General features: G+C 42.8%; 1 protein-coding gene across 2 annotated transcripts in view; it reads right to left on the bottom strand.

The window, feature by feature from the left end:
• GRXCR1 (glutaredoxin and cysteine rich domain containing 1) overlaps window positions 1-15,680 on the bottom strand; it is an 88,924-nt gene extending 73,244 nt beyond the window's left edge. The window contains exons 1-2 of one of the 2 annotated variants that reach the window (XM_088450547.1): window positions 15,233-15,680; window positions 12,594-12,596 (exon numbers count right to left, since the gene is read on the bottom strand). In XM_088450547.1, the coding sequence (XP_088306673.1) occupies window positions 12,594-12,596; window positions 15,233-15,631 (402 nt within the window). In that variant the 5' untranslated portion in view covers window positions 15,632-15,680. The remainder of the gene's footprint in view (window positions 1-12,593; window positions 12,597-15,232) is intronic. The other variant, XM_088450546.1, reaches the window with a different exon arrangement.
• Window positions 15,681-22,247: the final 6,567 nt, after the last annotated feature.

Genomic DNA, 22,247 nt, shown 5'->3' with positions numbered 1-22,247 from the left:
ACAGCAGGAGTACCGCGTGACGTCATGATGTCACACGGTCCCACCTACTTTTCAGGGCGTCTCACTGCCTGCACTGTTACAGAGTGACTGTGCATAGCAGGGGGGAGGAGGAGGGTCACCTGGTTCGCTGCCCAGCTTCAGCTAGCTCCGGAATCCGGGCCACACCGTTATTCCCCTCTGTACTGGCACAATATGGGTGGGGCTAATACAACAAGCTCCACCCCCAAATAGCGGCATTACGCAGTGAGGGGGTGGAGCCTAATGAAGCGTGTCTTTACTGTTTAGTGTCTGCCCCATTAGCAACCTGCTTTGCTGAGTGTAAGTAATTTATGTATGTGTACTATTTTAGTGTGTTTGTGTATGTATGTATTCATGTGCTAATGTCTATGTATGTTATTGTGTATATGTGTTAGTGTGTGTATACTGTGTATATTTTAGTGTATATGTATGTGTTAATTTGTATATATATATATATATGTGTGTGTGTGTGTAGACTGTTTATGTCAATGTGTCAATGTGTATGTTATATACTATGTATATATATGTGTGTGTGTGTGTGTATAATTTAGAAACCCACCCAGGAAAATGCTGCGTTTGCCCCTGGGCCCCGGCTTGCCCCAGTATGCACATCAGCCTCTGCACAGCGCCACTGCCAGGCTTGCTACTGCCCACCAGCATCACGCAGAGGCCAGAGGGACAGGCAGAGCTTCAAAAGGTCCCGTACCTCCGGGAAGGACAGCAGCCAGCCAGGTAGGGTACTGTATTAGGGTGGGTACACAACTTAGTGACCAGCAATCATGCCAATGTTCAGGGCGATTTGCCTTCACTCTGGGCATCGCATGACTGCTGGTACACACTTCACGATTTAATGAATGACGGAACGATCACTTGTTCCGTCCTCCATTAATATGTATGGCGCCGTATGTGATATCGTGTGATTAGCTGTGCAGCACAGCCAATGACACGATATCGCATGCGACCGTGGGAGCGCACAATTCGGGCAAACACACTGTACGATATTTCCGATTTGTCGCTCCGATTTGGCCAAATCGGGCCGATGTCATGCAAGTGCGTAGCCGGCCTTATTCTGAAATTACTCCGTAATCGCTCAGCCCATAATTAATAACTATTCAATTTTAAATCAGATTGCACAACATAAAAACTACAGAAATCAATCTATAGTACTACTATAGATTGATTTATGTAGTTTTTGTGTTGTCCAATCTGATTTAAAATTGAATAGTTAATAATTATGGGCTGAGCGATTATCGGTAGACTGCGTATGCACCCTGATTGCACTGCACACACGCCAAGGTATAGTGCTATGGATTATTTGAAGGAGAGGGCCCCAAACTGGTATTTTGCCTAGGGCACCATGAGGTATAAATCCGGCTCTGCTCCCAACACACTGCTAAGACATTTTACGATGAAATGGGCGATAAGGTGGACAAGATCCTGGCCTCTAGGCTTCCTTCAGTGTGAACCCATAGGAATATTCTCATGATCAAAAACTCTAAGGGGTAAATTTACTAAAGTGAGAGTTTTTAGAAGTGAGTTTTAAAAGTGATGTTGCCCATAGCAACCAATCAGATTCTACTTAACATTTAACTAGCACCTTCTAGAAGATAATATCTAGAACTTTTAAAACTCACTTCTAAAAACTCTCACTTTAGTAAATTTACCCCTAAGAGTCACCTTCTTAATGACCCTGCCGCCATTCACACTAAATTTCAAAATGGCTATAGCAGGTTCATAGGCATGCGCAGGTGATGGCACAAGGGGTACCCCTTCTGCACTTCCCCCTCTGCCGAGTCATGGACTACCTTGTCCCCACTCCCTCTGGAACATACACTTCTCACCTGGATTCACCTAGCCATCCAGGTGAGTAGTCTATGTCCCGTTGGGAGGTGTGGATGGGGTTGTCCATGACCCGGCGGAGGGGGAATTGCCGAAGCGTCACCTCCTGTGCCGGCATCTGCGCATGCCTATGAGCAGGTAATATAACTTGCAGTCTGCCTCCTGCCCCTCCTGTGCCCCATCTACTTATACAGAAATTCTACTCACCTCCCTCAACTGTCCCAGGAGACATTGGATGACTTGAGCAAGGAGATCTCGGAGGAAGAAAGAGAAGCATCTCAATTAAAGCAGAAATTTAGTAAAGCTCCTTGGCCTGATGGCTTTACTGCAGCATACTATAGGAAATTTGGAGGTCACCTAGTTCCCCACCTGCACTCCCTTTTGAATAATATTCTACGGGGAGGATCCTTCCCTGCAGAAATGTTTGAGGCCAGAATTGTCGTGATACCTAAAGAGGGCAAAGACCCCAATGTTTGTGATAGCTATAGACCTATTTCCCTGCTTAACCTCAATATAAAAATTTATGTGAACATTTTGGCCAATAGGCTTAATCTTATCTTCCCCTCTTTAATCCACTATGACCAAGTTGGTTTTATAACAGGAAGCCAGGCACGGGATAATACCCGTAGGATAGTAGATCTGATTCACATTATAAACTCCAGGAGATCCCCAGCTATTATTCTCTTTCTTGATGGTGAAAAAGCATTTGATAGGATCTCTTGGAGTTTTATATCTCATACGCTGCAGTCGTTTGGGTCTTATGGGTGTCATGGCCCTTTATTCTGACCCTTCTGCTAGAGTCTCTATCAACGGAATCCCATTTCCAATGGCACCAGGCATGGATGTCCCCTCTCCTCTTTAATCTTTGCCCTGATAATTGAGCCTCTAGCCTCCCTTGTCTGCCTCAACCCTAGCATCAGGGGTGACCAGGTTGGGAACATCTCCTCTAAAATTGCCCTTTTTGAGGACGAGATTCTGCTTATACTTACTCAACCTAGGATCTCTTTGTCCAACCATTACAACCTCCTGGATATTTATCGTGCACTTTCTGGGTCCAAAATCAATTACTCTAAGTCAGAGGCCATGCTTCTTCATGTTCCCCATCGGGACGCCAAATCCCTTATGTCCTTTTATCATTTTAAATGGCAACACAAAAAACTTAAATACTTATTTTCCTGACTTCTTGTTATGACTTGCTATACCAGGAAAACTTCCCACAACTTTTCACAAAACTACACACAGGCCTGACCTCTTAGAAACAACTTATCATTTTGTGGCTGGGCAGAATAATTTCTGTCAAATGAATATTCTTCCTAAATGGCTCTATCTATTCCAGACACTCTCTATAGCCGTTCCCCACTCTCTCCTCCATAGAATCCAGAAGACATGCCTGCTTTATTTGGAATGGCAAAAACCCCAGGTTAACCTCCACCATCCTTAAAAAGCCTATTTCTGGGGGTGGTAGGGGTCTTCCAAATTTTAAACTTTATTATTTCGCTACCCACTTCCAAATTGCTTCCTCCTATTCTCTTTCTGGAACAACCTCCTGGCTTGACATTGAAGCCAGCCTTATTAACTTCCCACATCGGTCTTCTCTCTGGGGCCTACAAATGAGGCACCACTCCCCTCCTCCAAATACTACTCTTACATTTCTACTACATCTGTGGAATCTATACTCCATTAAGTTCTCCATCACCTCTCCTATATCTACCCTTACACCCATATGGAGCAATCCCTGTTTTTCAGCGGGCCTACAAGTGACCTGCATGACACTATGGACACATCTGGCCCTCAAATTTCCTGTGGATTTTAGCACAGGTGGGCTCTGGCTTTCCTTCTCATATCAACAGTCAAAAGCTCCTACCCAACCCCTCAGCCCCTTTGAATACTACCAAATACTGCACTTTCTACAATCTATGCCACAAGATTCACTTCTACGTACCCACACCCCCTCACACCTCTGCAGGTTCCACCTCATGTCCAAGGGAATGATTTCCAAAATGTATGTATCCTCATTGCTGCTGCTCTTCCCACTTGAGGCTTGGGATGACATGAGACAAGCTATTGCCAAAACCTCCTTTTCCACACAGGAAACCTCAAACAAATTATATAACCACTGGTACTTTACCCTGGTAAGACTCTCGCAAATGTTTCCTTCCGCCTCACTCCTCTGCTGGAGAAATTGTGGCCTCCAAGGCACTCTTACCCATGTCTGCTGGACTTGCCCAGTCCTTAATACTTTTTGGACCTCAGGGTCTGGTTCAGGTTGGTTCGCAAGGCTGCATTCTGCGCATGCGTATAAGACGCAGTGCAGGTGCGCCAACCGGCCACAGTGATTGGGAAGCGAGCATTTATAGGGGCGTGCATAATTAAGCCCTGCAATAGCATATACTGGCAAAAGTCTAGATGGTGGACAGGAAGTTTAGCAGTTTCTGCAGTAGGGTCAGGTCAACCACAACTGTGCGGATGGTTCCAATGTTACTCGATGGTACTGATGTTTTCACTGACTTGCGGATGCATGTCATGGGAAGTGGGCAGGCTTTATACAGTGATAGGCGTCTTGGCATAGTGCTGCGGTTGCCGTGCGATTGCATTCATTAGTATATTTTCGCAGCAAGCGGGTTGCATACGAACGCAGCCTTGCGGACCAATCTGAATAAGGCCCTTGTCTATACCTTCGGAAATAAGCTATGTGAATCTCTGACCCCACGGAATCCATGGATTTTTCTACTATGTTACCCAACCTCCCCATCTTTCCAAGCACTCCCAGAAGTTGTTGTCCCATATTCTAGTAGCTGCCAAAAAATTGATAGTTCCCTACTAGAAAACCCTCTCCCACCATCTCTCTCTGCCTTAAAATTGCAAATTTGGCATATTGCAGCAATGGCGAATATCACTTATTATCTCCATGATAGAGGCCATCTGTTCACCCAAGTGTGGGCTCCATGGCTCTCCTATGAAGGCAACCCTCACTCTTGACCCCTATATTTCCCCATTGAACCTATGTGCAAAGGGGAGGGTCATTCTGATTTCTATTGTATTTTTTCTACCGCTGACTATCTACACCTAAAGCCGCTTATCCACTTGCCGACTGAGGAACGTTTGAACGATTATGACATCATAGTCGTTCCTCATCCTGTTGGTGCCCACACTGAACGATATGTCGTTCAGTGCAGGCACCCTCCCTCATCCCCGAACATGGGCAATCTGTCATTATCAGCAGAGCGCTCATCGTTGGTCGTTTCTGACATTATACTGCCCGATTTATGCATGATTAATGAGCAAATGAACGATTACGATGTCGTAATCGTTCACTCACTCTGTTTCATTGACAAGTGGATACGCGGCTTTAGCCTGTGAGTGTCCTGAACAGGGTGGTGACCGGAACCCCCATTTTTACCTGGAGTGACACTCACCATCAGCACATGGTATGGATGATTAACTTTTACGTTCATTTTCAATTTTATACCAATCTTTGGGAGCGATTTGGACTGCTCAGTTACAGATTTGGGACTCATTTATTTTATATTTATTCATACTCAGTGCACTTTATATATGTATGTCCATGACACCTGGAGGTTCATGGTAAACCATATACTGCTGCTATTTTCATTTGTACTATATGCACTTTGGATACGAAACTTTTTCCTTATGGCATTTTTTATTCAGAATGAATTGTATGTTTCTGAAGTTTGCTGTCATACTGTATGCACTTTTGATAATTTACATGAATTATCTTTTACTGTTATTGTGTTATTAATATATTTAGAAATAATCCTACTAGAATTCACTTCACCACTAGCACTAGTGTCACTAAACCATTTAATTATTTTTAGTATCTTATTGAATTTAGTTTGCCTGCATTATGAATTGGATGCTATTTATAACTGCTCTATAAAGTGTATTGTCACAAAATTCATATGCAGATTAGGTGGTTACCCGTCAGGGGTTAATTAGACACTGTGATTGTTTTAGGTTGTTGTCCGGATCTTTGTATGCTATGTGAAATAAAATTGTTACTATTTTATTCTAATTTATGGTGGTATTAGAATCATTGATTTTCTATTTATGTCAGCACTTTTTGAAGCACTATTGCACTTTTTATAAATGGTATATGTACATTATTATTACCAGTTATTTATATAATGCACACATATTCTGCAGTGCTTTACAGAGAATATTTGGCCATTCATATCAGTCCTTGCCCCAGTGGAGCTTACAATCCATATTCCCTATCACATGTGCAACAAGGGTTAATTTGTGTTGGGAGCCAATTAACCTACCAGTATATTTTTGGAGCGTGGGAGGAAACCAGAGTACCCGGAGGGAACCCACACAAGCACAGGGAGAATATACAAACTCCGCACAGGTAGGGCCGTGGTGGGAATCAAACCCATGACCTCAGTGCTGTGAGGCAGTAATGCTAACCATTACACCGTCTGTGCTGCCCTACATATGCTCATGGTTAACACATGATTGAAGTGATTTGTTTTACATACAGGTCTTATACACAATTGCACTTTATTATTCACCGTGTGGGGTTAATACATATGATTATACATAGAAAACACGCCAGTCGCTTGAACTAGTTACATTTATTTATTTATTACTTTAGCATGCATCCCTATGCTATAATTATATTGGTTCAGCTGACACTCTCAAGCTTGAGAGAGTGCGGCTTTATAAATAAGTGGGGTTTGTTCTTGACTGGCGCCGCTCCATACATATTTTGTACATATATACATATATTTAAAAATGTAACTCATTGTTGAGGCTATTGCACTCATTTGTATGTTCATATGCTCCGTCTATCTACTCTCATGAGCTCTTTAAATAAAGAATTTAAAAAAGAAGGAATTTAAAGACTTGTGAAATGAGTACTGTATGCCGAAACACTTATATAACATAAAAAAATGAGACTAAACACAATAAGGACATTAAGAAACTGGTAAATAGTGGAGTAATGGGTATATGTTTGTTATAAGAACTGGGGAAAGTGGTATATACAGTACTGGAGCAATGGGTATATGTTTCTAATAAGGACTGGGGAAAATGGTATATACAATATTGGAGTAATGGTATATATTTCTAATAAGGACTAAGGAAACTGATATATACAGTACTAGAGCAATGGGTATATGTTTCTAATAAGTACTGAGGAAGCTGGTATATACAGTACTGGAGTAATGGTTATGTGTTTCTAATAAGGACTGGAGAAACAAGTATGTGAATTGACAAAACATATAAAAAATTATGAATCAACATAGTTAGGGGCAATTTAATTATCCATGTTTGCAAATGTGAATAATTCACTCAAAAATATGCAACATAGTGGAGACCTTGGTATTTGAAGAATAGGCAAGAATCAAAGAAAATATTAATAAAAGTTAAATTTGTGTAAACGATTAATTAAATAATTTGTATATAACATAATATTTGTATATAAAATTTCTCCTTAGATCGCAGATAGATGTTGTAAGGATATTTTTATTACCCTCATATATGGTGGAACTGTCCAAAGACCAAGAATTTTTGGAAACACAAATTTATTGTTTGATAAAGGAACAGAGACTAACATCAAACTGTTGCCATTACTGTACTCATTCTTCATCCCCCCCCCTCCATCTCTTCAAGTGTAAGGACCTGCTTATATCAGATCTGTATATACAGTAGAAGTACATGCTAAACAATAAGCCCAACTCAGCATGAGCCCCAATGTTGCTAATTGTGACGGTATAATACACAGACTATGGGAGGAATTCAATTAGTGGCAAAAGTCTTCACGGGTGTTAACTTATCATGCATGTCGCCCAATAATTTCATTTAACACCTGTATACAGGTGTGAACTCATCGTGCAATCCAATTAGGAAAGTGATCACCCGATAATTCTTGCTGGTTTTTTACTCGTTAAGTATGAGTGAAAATGGGGAAATCTGTCTGTAACCCACAAAAAGACAAACTAGAATTGGATTACAGTATATGGCTGGGTACACACTGGCAGATATATTGGCCGATCAATTGTGTGTGTCGGCTAGTGTTTACCAGCGTTATGTCTGTGAACGACATCATTCACAGACATATCGCGTCTGCTGTGCTGCACAGCTGATGCCCAATATACCTGCAGATCTACCAGGGCATCGTGCTGTGGGTACGGGCGGTCAGCCGTCCCCCCGTACACTTGCGACATGCCCCCTGGCCAACGGGACCCACGGTGAGATGACAGATGATGGTTGTTTAGTGTGTATGAACAACCATCATCTGCAGATATATCTGTTAGGTGTATACCCAGCTTGAGAGTCTATTAGTGGCCATAATAAAAGTATTTGGGGTTCTTAAATTGTGTCAAATAGCTGTTATAAGCATTTTCTCAGTGAAAAATTTATAGAAAGAAAAAGTTTTTCTGTATAATAATGCTCTACTTATATTAGGGGTGCATAACAAAACCTGTAAGTATATATTTGTGTCATTTTAAGCCACTTCTAAAGAGAACACTTCAAAATACACCTCGAATACCCATCTGCAATCTTAAAAACACCTGTCCCATTCATACAGCACCCCCACATTTTCCTGCACTTTGCACATTTTCACCCCAAAAATGACATGTCCTTATTGGCCAAATTAGTCTAATTAAAAATATATAGTTTTCCCGATTTAGTCATTAAGGAGCTTCTGAACCAAGTCCCGAAATTTTTACCTTCAAATAGGGATTTTTCCCAACTTTTCACCTGCTCAGAAGGTGGTGAAAAAAAATTGCATTAAATCCTATGGATAATTATTGGGTGTTAGCACCTGTAATTAAATTGGGCGATAACCGCTTTTCACGATAATTATTGGGTGAAATGGAAATACAAAACACCAAGACCAATTAAAAAAAAACACATGAATTGTTTTTTAAACAACAACCAAAACTGGAGGTGGGGCTCATTTCTAACAAATGCACTTCAAAATATTAAAATACAATAATGAAAACCAATAACAGATCATACTGGGTTAAAGTATCCAGGAATACATACTATGGAGGTAATTTAAAGATAAATAAATATGCATTGTTTTGTGTATATAGAGTCTTATGAATTTTTAAATGCCTTCAACTTAACAGCAGCAGTATTTTTTAATCTGGCTATCTGTGCCATCTATGGTTTCTTTTATTGTAGAATTATAAGTGTATTTTAGATTTGCTGAATTAGAAATGTTGTTGCTATTGTAACTATTTATTAATTAATTATTTAAACTCTACTGGGCTGTTGGAAGAAAAGCACAATACATTTTTTTTGCATGCAGTCTCATTGATTGGGAAAATCAAAATGGTATAATGCAGGTGTATGAAGATTACTGTGCATAAAACTTTAGGGTGCAATAGAAGAATTTAGGGAACCTCGAGACAATATCTGTCGCCAGGTGGAATTTCACTATGGTGGCAGCTCCCCTTTAAAAATACACGTTTCCAGTCGGATTTCAAATTTCCTAGGCGTTTGAACAGATAAGGGTGCACACATTAGTAAGTAAATGATTAAAAGCAACTTTAATAACAATAGTAGTCACATATATCTACATTTCCAATGATAATTACATCACCAAACAGCCGATCCCCGGAACCTCAGCCATACGAAATCCACCTGGCCTCTTGGTATATCCTCTTCCACATGACCATAAGTATATCATTATCATCACCAGAGTGTCCTTTTATCCCCCTTGCCTGTTGTTTCTCTTTAGTCAATAAACTAGTTGCCCACAAAGTATTCACAGCGTTCAGAATTAATTTCCTAATTTTCTCAGGCTTAATCTATATATTGTACATATCCAATGCCCCAGACCATTCTAAATATAAGTATTTCATCAAAAAACAACAAAATTACAGTTATGCAAACATGGTCAGCACCATTTTCTTGACTTCCAAATGGCCACCACCATTTTGAGTAGGTCTCATATTATAATTTATCATTAAAAATTACTAGTGTAACTTTTCCAAAAATGGCATACAAACTATCCCAAAATATATATTCTTTATCTCTATTTTGTTTAAATTTTTACTTATAAACCTCATCTTTTCTCTGGGATATATACACATCAACGTGTAATTTTTTTAAATCGTATATCTTATATATAAAATTAATTGGTCTGCTTGTTTGCTTGTTGTCTGTCTGGTTATGCATTCGAACACCCTGCACCAATTGGAATGAACCCAACACAAGGTGGTCCAGTTGGATCCTGGCCAGGTTTTGGGGGGTTTGGTGTAAGCTGGGTAGAACTTTGACTCGGGGAGCCTGTTCTGAGCCTTCCACTGGATGGATTTGGATGAAAACTTCACAGAGTGGTAACATTGGATCCCAGAAGTCATACTAGGGGGTTGAGGACCTGGTTGGACCTCCCGCCAGTGTACACTGGGCAGAAATTTTACCCAGGGATGCTGGGCAGAACTTTAACCAGAGGTTCCTGTTTTGGGCCTTTCACTAGATCAATTTGGATGAAAACTTCACAGAGGGGTGGCAATTGGTCTGGGATGCCTAGTGGAGTGGTTGGGGTCCCAGTTGGACCTCACAGCAGAGTGCGCCGCTGCAGAACTTTGACCCAGGGAGCCTGTTCTGGGCCTTCCACTGGATGGATTTGGACTACATCACATAATTTGTATGAAAACTTCACAGAGTGGTAACACTGGATTCCAGAAGACATACTAGGGGGTTGAGGTCCCAGTCGGACCTCCCGTTGGTGTACACTGGGCAAAACTTTGACCCGGAGAGCCTGTTCCGGGCCTTACACTGGATGGATTTGGATGAAAGCTTTACAGAGGGGTGGCAATTTGTCTGAGATGCCTAATGGAGTGGTTGCGGTCCCAGTTGGACCTCACGGCAGAGTACACTGGTAGAACTTTGACCCAGGGAGCCTGTTCTGGGCCTTCCAATGGATGGATTTGGACGATATCACATAATAAAACTTAATAACTTGCAGATTTAGACCTAGAATTTTTCCCAGTGTTGTATTTTCTGTTGTTTTAGTTACCTTTTTATTTAAGATCCACTAGTGATATAACCACTCACTTTTGCCTGTCTTAACGGCTTCATATCCTGGGCGGGATCCTGGGCAATACTGTACATACTGCCAATTATCAGGTACATACCAGCGATAATATCCCCAGTATGTACCTAAAATATTGCAAAGGACAGCTTTCTTAGTAAAAGCTGTCTTTTGCTATAGAGGGACTTCTAAATTTATGACTCAGAAGCCCCTCTGACGCCTGCACCATGAGTGGAGCTGGGAGGGATCCGATTGGATACCTCTCGGGAGGTGTCGAAAAAAGAAGCCCATAGGCTTCTATTGGGTAACGCCATCTATAGATGGTGTTAACCACTGGGTCCAAACTCCAGAATGCTTCGCATTCTGGAGTTTGGTACATATGAGAAATGTGGTACAACCCCAAACAATGGCATTTTTGGGGGGTTTACCGCATTTTTTACTTTAGTACATCCCACCCTCTGGGAAAATTATTATTTTCTATTGAAGTTCACCAACGTCATAGGTAATCACACCATGCCCAATTAAATGAGTTGCTCAGTTTAGGAGCACTTCCCTCTATCACACTCCTCTTGTTATATAAAGCTGCAAAGGATGAAATCAATCTGGTTCTCTCCCACATGTGAGCTTCAATTCAGTTCTGTGGAGGACTGGATGGATTGAGGCCTGTTGTGTTGCATGATTTGGATTCAAGATGAGTGGCAGGTGAGATAGAGGTAAACACTTGCAAAAGAGGAAATTACGGTTTACAATGTCTATGTTAGTCACATGGCAAACCAGTATGTGTATGTAAGCTAAACTGCATAAAACCAGAAATAAACATCTGTATATATTAAAAAACAAACATAATATAATAAAAAACCCTGGGCCACTGTGTTTTAAGCTGGGTACACATGGTACGATGTGTACCCAGCAATGCGATCCACGACCCGAAGGCCAACATATCAGGCGCACCCCACACACGGAGCGATCCGGTGCCTGATTTGCCAGTCCCTCCCCCAGCATAGCCAGCATGGGATCGTACATCTCTTCTCCAGATCTCTTGTGCATGCAGAAAGATCTGGAGGAGCGACGGATGACCCCACAGGAGCGCGCAGCGGATGATATCATGCCCACACATGGAACGATATAGCTGCAATATTGTTCCAATCCGTCAAATCGGTCGCTATATCGCTCCATGTGTGGGGGCCACAAGTCTTGATCTAGTGTCCTTTGTGCCAACAACTCTGGGAAAAAATGGGTTAAATCCAGCTGAGGGTTGATTAATGAGCACTTATACATCACCTCTGTACGGTTACATTATTAATCAATTCCTACATATGCAAACGAAAATAAGATTGCGCCATTGATCAGGAACTAGGTTTGAAGGACAGAAAATATATTGTCTTAAGGTCATGGTTTCCAAATGGCTTAAAAATATTGTAATAATATTGTTGCTGCACAACTGTCTGTAAAACTGAATATTAAGGGAATAGTTAAGCCTGAATGAAGTGGTTTCTTTAGACTATACATAACAGGCAATGTAAATGCCACTTGAAGGCTGCAGGTAGACAGTTTGTCTGCATGATATTAACTAGAGAAGAGCAAACTTTTCAGAGCTATTCTGCATTTATTTTGGCCTGCCATCAGGGGCATAGCGAGACCTATGGGGGCCCCATAGCAAAATTTCCATGAGGCTCCCATAGGTCTAGGTATGTCTACCACCAAACCCCACCGCACTACTCACCTGCTGAGTCTGAATCCTCTCCAGCCGAACTTCTAGCCCCTTTGCCCCTGTCCAGCTCCTTCCACCAGATGCCCGGGCTTTTTGCGCCTGGAGCCCAGTTCATGCAGGCGCACTAGCATACCTCCCAACTGTCCCGAATCCAGCGGGACAGTCCAGTTTTTCTGCGGCTGTCCCACCCGCGGGCCGCAGTGTCCCGCAGTGAGGGGGAAGTTGGGGAGAGCACATGCCACTGCTTTGCATAGCAGAGCAGCGGGTGTGCAGTAGGAGAACAGATGCCATGCGCATCTGTTCTCATGTGTTAGGACTGCCTGGGGGCTGCCCAGCATCTCGGAGAGTGCTGGGCACACCGCCATAGTGACGAAAACTGGGGAAGCCGCGAGGCTCCGCCCCTTTTTCAGTAGACTCCGCCCCTCTTGCGTAAGCCAAGCATCCTTTTCGGCCGCGCACACCTTTGGCGCGTTACCTGTCCCTCCTTGGGAGGATGAAAAGTTGGGAGGTATGCACTAGCACTACAGAGTCAGACTCGGCAACTCTATGAAAGTAGCAGTGAAGGAGACCGCAGAGACAGCTGATTTTTGGATCAGCTGTCTCCGCATCGGTGCAATGCTTCATTGCTCTGGTGAATTTGTATTCACCGCTACAACAAATTGGATACTAAATTATCAGGGCCGCTAGGTCCCTGATAATCAACATAATGAATGGACATCTATGTGTATAGGGCCTAGGGTGGTGCGATATGTGCTGTGGCACAGGGCACCACACTGCAGGGAGTGCTGTTCGGGCCTGCAAATTTTCTGTTTATAATTATTATTACTTTTACCTTGCTCTTTTTTATTATCCCCGGCATCTCCTATCTCCTCCCTGACCGATTCCCCCTCCACCTGGTCATCTCCCCAAGCACCTTCAGTCACATCCTCTTTTATTTAACACACATTTCAAATACTGTCATACCTGGGGTATTTGCTGCATACACACTACGAGTAACACTCTTTCTATACCTTCAGTCAGTGATTTACACTTCCGGCCCCAGGCTTGTGCACGGCTGTTCTGATGGACAAATCCTGCTGCAGGTTCAGCTTCACCAGCGCTCTCCTACATCTAGAGCTGGTGAGTTATACTGCACAGTTATTGTGTATCATCACTGCAGCCATTGGATTCACACTCAGATAACAGTGGTGCAATAAAATTGGTACCCCGTTATCATCGTACAGGACAAAATCAGATTTGTCATTGCGCTTAACCGTGAGGCCACACCCACTTTTTGGGCGCGCATATTATGACCCTATTTGAAAAATGGGGCGGGGGGGGGTAACAATCCTGTTTTGGGACAGGGCACCAAACAGTTTAGTTACGGCTCTGTGTACACTAATAAAGTATAATTATAGTAACATACTGATAGTGATATACATACATTATACATATATACATTGTTATAGTAAAAAAGCCCATAGTCATACAATTGCATGACATTAATCAAATTGAACACTGAATGTTAATTCATGAATATTTACAAAGACAGGGCAACATACGTCATAATGAAACAGATAAATTACCATACCACTATCTGATGGCTTCCTTCCTGCCGTTTCCAATAAATAACTACATAAATAATATATATTGTGCAGTGCATTATTTTGTTGGTGGTCCCTGTTAGACAAGTGGTCCCGTGTATCTTATATAGCAGATTCTAGAATAACACTAAATAAATGCTTAGCCAACAGCAATACATGTTTGGTGTCTGGTAATAATAATATGGCACAGTCACAGTACAGTACATTTTGCAATATATCTGAGGAATTATGCTGGTAGAAATATATAATGGACATTATTAGGCTAGTACTATTAAAAAGTCAGCGCTTTTTGCACCATTATACAGTGAGGAATAACTATGGTTTAATATTGAAATACAAATAAGTTTGCTTGGATCATAGCTATGTGATGACAATCAGAGTGCTAGGAGCTGTAGTATCAGCCTGAGTTGAACCAGATACAAGACACCCAGTAAGGTAGAGGCTGGCAGAGTGTAATTCTATATGTAATATCTTCCAGTCTCTTAAGTAGGTTACAAAATGAATAAACTGTAAATTGGTACAACCTTTTAGGGGCTTATTCATTATTCGTCATGAGCCTATCACATATGCGGACAGGCCCACTCATTATCAGGGGCCCGATGGGGCCGCCTAGCAGTCAGCAAAATCCAAAAACTGAAACTGAGATTGCTTTGCGGGAACTAACACCATCTTCAAATGGTGACCCACTCCATCCTATGGAAGAGGTCCAAGGTTGCGAAGAGAGATCCAAGCTAATCCCTCCAACACCATTGCATTGTGCTTCTCAGAGCAGCTGTCCCCACACTGCAGCAATACTCAATTTCTCCAGTAGTTAAGTATCCACTGCCACAACTCATGGCGACTTGGATACTTAATTATCAGGGGCCGCCCAAAGAATAAGGCCCTTAATGAGTTATTTTGCAAACATTGACAAGTACAGTATAGTACCTAGAAGTAGAAAGGCTGTTAGCTTTATAAATTCATTAAGATGCAAAAAGAGATTATCTACAGTGTCTATATTGCAATAGTGTCTATTTAACTTTAATGTCTATTTCCATATATTTTGTTTGTCCTTTTTTTTCCACTTACCTGGAACACCTTTGCCAAGTTGTCAAACAAGGCTTGGCCTGCGCTGACTTTGTGTTTGACTCCTCGGACTGTTCCATTCTTACTGAGTATATTCACTCGTTTTGTTCCAAATCCTCTGTCCTTGGTGGCTCTTGCCAAAACAAGCAAGTCGTCTGGCTCATTTTCACTTTCATCGTACTCCGAACCTAAGAAGCCATTTTGTTGGCCGTCTGTCTCACTGGGTAAGCTGTTCTGGTCGGTCTCTGAGCTGCTGGCACATTCAGAATCCACGGAGTCTCCATCAGTATAGACTTCTTTCAGCACTCGCCCACTATAAGAGGATGCTATCCTGAACCTTACTTTTCTTTGTTGTCTGTCCGCTTCTGACTTCATCTCCATGTTTAGCAAGTCTCCATCCATGGATATAAATAACCCCACCACTTACATTGTCCAGACCCAAATTGTCACCTCGTTTGCCAGGTTACCAAACTCACAACAATAGAAATACTACTTGTAGTGAAAGCACCCATAAGGAAACTGGAATGGTAAGGACTAGCTTACTTTGAAACTGCGATAAATAATGAATTTCTGTCTGCTATGGTTACTCTTAAGCTAAAACCTGTAAATGAATATGCCTTATTAATTATGTAAGAACTGTTGTGTACTGTCACAGCAGATCCAGTAAAGGGGGAGAATGCTAAACTAAGACATGTATAACATAGGAATTTATAATAGTGTGTGTGTGTGTGCGCGCGCGCACATGTAACATATACGGGACTTAAAAAAAACCTACATCATTTAATTACAAAAAGTAACTATATAAGGAACCCGGTTTTTCTCATATAGGGCTTTATTTACTACAATCCGCATTGGGAATGCAGATTGTAGTGTGATATTACCGACTGAATTCATATTGCGAATTCAAGCAATATCACAGGGATTTATTACAAATCCCTTGCAGGGACAGAGCTTGGGATAAAGCTCTGTCCCTGCGAATCCCCTCCGCAGCCTTATCACGGTATATTCACAAAAAATACAGTGGCAAGTGCCCACGCATGCGCTGACCGGCCGCCACTGCTACCCCCCGATGCTAAACCCCGCCCCCTGGCGCTAAGCCCCACCCCCCATGATTGCGACCCCCTCCCTTAATTGCACTTACCAGCATGATCTGGGCTCCGGTGATGTCCTCCATGACTCCGGTCAGCTGACATCCCATACTGCACTGGGACCCGGTCACCCGATGACCGGGCCACAGTGCAGTATGGGAGACCAGCTGACCGGAGGGAGGACATCACCGGAGCCCCAAACTCTGGTCCTTGGACTCAGGTAAGTTAATTTTTTTTTTACTATTTTTTTATTTTTTTTTGCAGTGTATTAGCATGTGGTCTGTTTAGACCAAACAGCTGATCACTGGGGCTGGCTCCGGGCTCTGCTCTGCACGTTAGAGTGGAGCAGGAGTCCGGTAACCGGGGGAGACCCTGGATAATGCCACCTCCAGATGGCGTTATTATCACAGGGCTTCCCCCGGTATTTTTTTCACAATTTATATTTAGTAACTTGCACACAGATCGCATTTCCCATTACAATTATGGGAAATGCGATCTGATTACTAAAAGTAAGTGATACTTAAGGGTTTGAGTAGAATTTTATGAATTCTACTCCAATTGCCCTGTAGTAACTTTAGGTGAAACTAAAATAATGTGAAAAGGGTGTGAAAACACCCTTTTCCACTTTATTTTAGCAAAAATAATGATAATAAATAGAGCCCTTAGAACTTAGCTAACACACATGAAATCGTTAAAGTTTGGACATTTGAAATCTTGTATTGCTTTTTCACTTTCTTTTTTTTCCTACTGATTTTCATGTTTTTTTGCATTTGTTGTGGTTCATGTTTTTTCCTTTGCTGTTTAAATGGAAAAAAATGAGACAGACTCCCAAAAATATGCAGCTATATGATTTGCACAGAATGGGATTGAAATGCCAGACACCGGATGCCCGACGGCAGGTGCGTCTTAAGAGGGGAGGGGGCCCATGTGCACCCTCCTCTCCCCCCAGTGGCCTGCAGCCGACTGATGTGGCTGGCCAGCCACCGAAGCATTAGTAGACTCTGGGCGCTAGAGTGTGCCCGGAGTCTACTGCGCATGCACAGAACAACGGGAAAATGGCCACGGCGGCCATTTTCCGGCATTCTTTGCATGCGCAGTAAACTCTAGGCACTAGAGTGTGCCCGGAGTCTACTGTGCATGCACAGACCACCGGAAAAATGGATGCCGCGGCCATTTGCCGGTGTTCTGAGCAGCGCTGACAGCCGCCGCAGGAACACAGACAGGTACATTTAAAATAATATAGGTGCAGGGTGTGCGGTGTGGGGCCCCCCCTGGACCCGGGGACCCATGTGCCCCGCACACACTGCACCCATTATAGATACGCCACTGCCCGATGGGATCAAGATCCCAACAGGGGCAGTTAAGCACCCTAACCTCCCCTGTCCCCCCCTAACCCTAACTCTCCCTCCCCGGTGAATAACCTTAACCTCCCCCCCTTAGTGCCTAACCCTAACCTATCCCCCCCTCTTTCCGCTCCCTAAACCTAACCCTCCCGGGGCGGTGCCTGACCCTAACCTCTCCCTGGGGGTGCCTAACCCTCCCCCCTAGGGCGCCTAACCCTAATCTCATCAAACCTATCCTCAACCCGCTAGACTCCCTAATACTAACCTTCCCACCCCCGCGGCTAACGCTAAGGGTGCCTGGACTTACCTTCATTCGTGAATGTGTGGTCAGCAGGTTGCATGTACACACAGCCAGACATGCCGATATATCGGCATCGGCTGTGCTGCAGGACAGATTCAATATGTCTGTGAAAGCCATCGTTCACAGACATATCATCTGTACACACCCATCGATGCACGATGTGATATAATGTTTGTTGCCTGATTGAACTACATATCACATAGTGTGTACCCAGCCTTAGAGTTATACCATTCTACAACTTTTCCATTATTGTTGTTTGGAGAACAAACCAGTTTATCTTTACCATTTACCTTTACCACACTCTATTTGCCAGATGTCAGCCAATAGGTTACTACTCAATTAGTAAGGTAACAAGACCTCTCACATGTGTAATGTTCTCTATTTCATTCTAATTTCCCACTAGGCTAGAGCAGGTAGACCACTGCTTTCCCTCGTGGCCATTAGACTGTGCCTCATATCAGTTAGATACTGAGGTGCGTAGTGTGATCAGATTTCTGCGTCTAAAGGGCACATCAACAGCTGAAATTCATCGCTAACTAGTCAAGGTGTACGGTGATAACATCATGTCACTGAAACAACTTTAGGTTTGGTGCACTGCCTTTGATAATGACAGGACAGACGTTCATGATGAGCAGCGATCCGGCCGGCCATCGTATTGTTGCATGATAACGCCAGGCCATACTCAGCCAACCGCACGAGTGAGTTGTTACGGCGCTACCATTGGGAGGTACTGGATCATCCTCCCGAACAGCCCTGGCCTGGCACCGAGTGATTTCCATCTCTATGGACCATAGAAGAAGCATCTGGCTGGAAGGCAATTTGCAACCGACGGTGAAGTTCAACAAACTGTCATGTCCTGGCTTCAGATTTCTTCACTTTGCTGCTGAGGGTATTATCACCTCTATGCTGAGGTAATGTTTTCAAGCATGCGCTCATCATATTCCAACATTAATATCAATTTCTATGCAGTACTCACACAAGTTATATATAACTTTCTTCCACCAGGCTCATCCTTAGCAGTGAAGGTATTAAGGAGTCAGGTAGGGTTTCCCCCCGTGAGCTCATGCTGCACTCTGCATAGACCCGCAACCTGAAGAGAGAAACTGACTATAGTGGAGGCATTGTGTTCAGAAGAACTAACTGAGGTTTAAACACCTCTCTTGTGTCCTGTTGCATTGAGGGACCCTGTGGCACACATGCTATAATATGCTGTTGCATTGATTGACCCAGTGACACACATGCTATAATATGCTGGAAGAGTTCCCTGTAACTAGTACATAAAGCTTATAGTGTTAACAATTATCTGTAGAGGACAAATTATTTTTTTTTGCTAAATAAATACCAGACTGAAGAAATGGCAAAATGACAATTGTTCTGTTTATGTGAAAACATATATCTTTGTCTTCTTGCAACAAATCACTGCAAGACATCCAGAAAATAGAGGTTGTAATGCCCCAGCCATGCCTCACAAACTAATGTCATCTGAAGAACACAAACATGGATCTGAACTGGCACATGATCTTTCTTAGGAGTTCTGACCTAAAAAAATGTCTAGCAAAATGTATTATGTCTGGTTCATGATTAGTTTATTGGTTTTCTGGATTCTCACAGATAAATGAAAATGTGGTTTACACTGTGAGCCATCATTAGAAAAGCTCTCAGTTATGTCAGGCAGAATGCATTCACTTGACAAATTGCAGATTGATCTTCAGTTTCACCAGAGTTTCAGTGTGATATTTAAGCATCAGTGGGTGCTACTATCAGGCACATCAAAAGCCTCATCCACACAGACAATTCATTTCCGAGGCTCTGCAGGACACTCGTATTTGACAGCGTGTGGAAAAAATTCAATGCTTCACTACTCTGCTTATTTTTTACTCCCAGTATGAATACCACATTCACAAGCAGAGCGTTTTGCTTTACTTTGTAACACAAGAAAATGAGCCAGGCTGTGTTTTATTTGGGCTATGCAGTATATTGCGCTTATTAGCTGGATAGCACAGATTAAAAGTCACCAGTGCTAAAGTTTAAGATTGCAAAATATCAATATGGATTGGTTGGATACCATGCAAAACAAAGAGTTATTGGCTCCTGCCTTATTTCAGTGTTTAGAGAAATGCATTCATACTCTTCCATGTTTAACTAAACAAGTAATTTTGCGTTGCTTCCAACATACCAACAGAGATGTACTAAGCCTTGGAGAGAGTTAAAGTGGGGAGTGATAAAGTACCAACCAATCAGCTCCTAACTGTATACATTGTCAGGCCCAGGTATGGTTTGTTCACAGTTTTAGTCTCAGTATCTGGGAGGTTAGGGTGAGTTGGAGGCAACAGACGAGGGGGTAATATATAAGTCTTCCTCATAGGCTACTCACAGATGTTGGTGAGACCTACTCCAGGGCGTGGAGTCTAATCCACCTAACGGCATTCACCAGTGACCCTTCCAAGCGGGATATGGGTTTCCCTGCACCAAGTGAACAGGTTGCGGCCCCAGGAGTAGGTATCCGAGAGTAGCAAGACAAGGGACAAAACCACAAATGTACTGGAGGGACAACTAGAAGGCAGTTCCCAATAGCGATGGGGACAACTCTTGCACTCCAGATAATGTTTACTAGATAGCTGCACTGGGGCACCAGACGCTGTATGGTGAATAGTACTACTGGTTGATTCGGTCGTTGAATAGCGGAGAGGAAACCCTGGGTATCCAGATGCTAAATAGCGATGGGTAACAGCTTGGAGTAAACCAGACGCTGTATAGCGAAGGATGACAACTTCAGGTGAATCAGATGCTGTAAAGCCATGGATGACAGCTTGGAGTGAACCAAATGCTGTATAGTGATGGGTAACAGCTTGGAGTGAACCAGATGCTGTTTAACGAAGGATGACAGCTTCGAAGTGGACCAGATTCTGTATAGCGATGAGAATCATAGGGGTTGCAATTTGATAGAGAACACTAGAGAATAGTGTTGAGCCTAGGACGCAGTCTCAGCAAATGAACACTAGAGAAGCTAAGTTGCACAGGCAACTTTCTGTTTCAAAGACCAAGCTAAAATACCCTTAGGTAGCTGGTCATTGTCCAAAAGAAGCAGCTGACCAACCGCAGGCTACCAGTGGAGGATACTAGTCAGATGACTCAAACCAACATGGCAGCACCCATGTCCATGCTAATGGAACCAAGACACGCACATGAGGATTCTAGCAGACCCCAGGGAGAATATTCAGCAGCAACTGTTCCTAGGCCTGCCATCCACATGCCTCGGAGCATGAAGACGATGGCGTAGGGGTGAGTAGCGGCTTAACCCAGGCCGCATCCTGACATACATGCTGTGCTTGAGAAATTGATTGTTTGGTACTTTATCTCTCTCCATTTTATCTCTCTCTCCAAGGCTTAGTACATATACCCCACCATATGGTATTCCTGGCAACTATTGATAGACCACATTCCCATTATCCTCTAACCTACCCTTATCCCCTCATTCCCTCTATATTCGTCAGTCGGTACTATATCTAATCTGCTCTGTGAATGGATTGTCGAAAAGTGGCCCAAGGTTAACATTGTTATCTGTTAATTGTTGTTGTTACTTTATGATGTTGTTCAGCTTGAAAGCTGCATACAAGAATTGATTCTATGGGGTTAGATTACTAAAGGTCGGTTTTGGTCTTAAACCAAAACTGACCGTTATTGATGTTAGATTGCTGTCCAAAACCTGACTATCAACAGCTTCAATTGAAACCTGACATTGATGTCAGTCAGTTCTTGCAGCTCGGTTTTGCTCTTTAAGATGCTCCAGCCACACACCCTGCATCTAAAAGGTAGAACCACTGCTCCATCATCCACAGAGTCTGCTAGCTGCAAGGTCAAGTAAACTCTTCTAAGATTTGGAGGCTCTTCACCAATTACCTTATTAAGATGAAGTGCTAGTATCTTAGGTAGGATTTTAATGTCAGTAGAGAGGAGAGAGGTTGGATGATAGGAGCCAGGACAAAGAGTTTCCTTGCCAGGTTTAGGGACCATAAAACCGATCGCCTCCAATATAGAATGAGGGAGAGAACCCAGGCCACACAGCTCATTAAAAAGATCAAGTAGTCTAAGGAAAAAGAAAAAGGCATGTTTCGTATATAGCTCAATAGGATTCCCATCTACTCCCAGGGCCTTAACATCCAGGAATGAAGAAACCGCTTCCTCAACTTCCTCTATGGTGAGTGGAAAATCTAGAAATGCGCTACTGCCCGGGAAAAGGGACAACAGGGAAACATGACCTGAATATTTAAGCAGCTTTTCCAATG

The sequence above is a fragment of the Taudactylus pleione genome, unplaced genomic scaffold, assembly GCF_031769625.1.
Source record: "Taudactylus pleione unplaced genomic scaffold, aTauple2 ptg000519l, whole genome shotgun sequence".
NCBI classification, from domain to species: Eukaryota; Metazoa; Chordata; class Amphibia; order Anura; family Myobatrachidae; genus Taudactylus; species Taudactylus pleione.
This window is presented reverse-complemented; position numbering and strand designations above follow the sequence as displayed.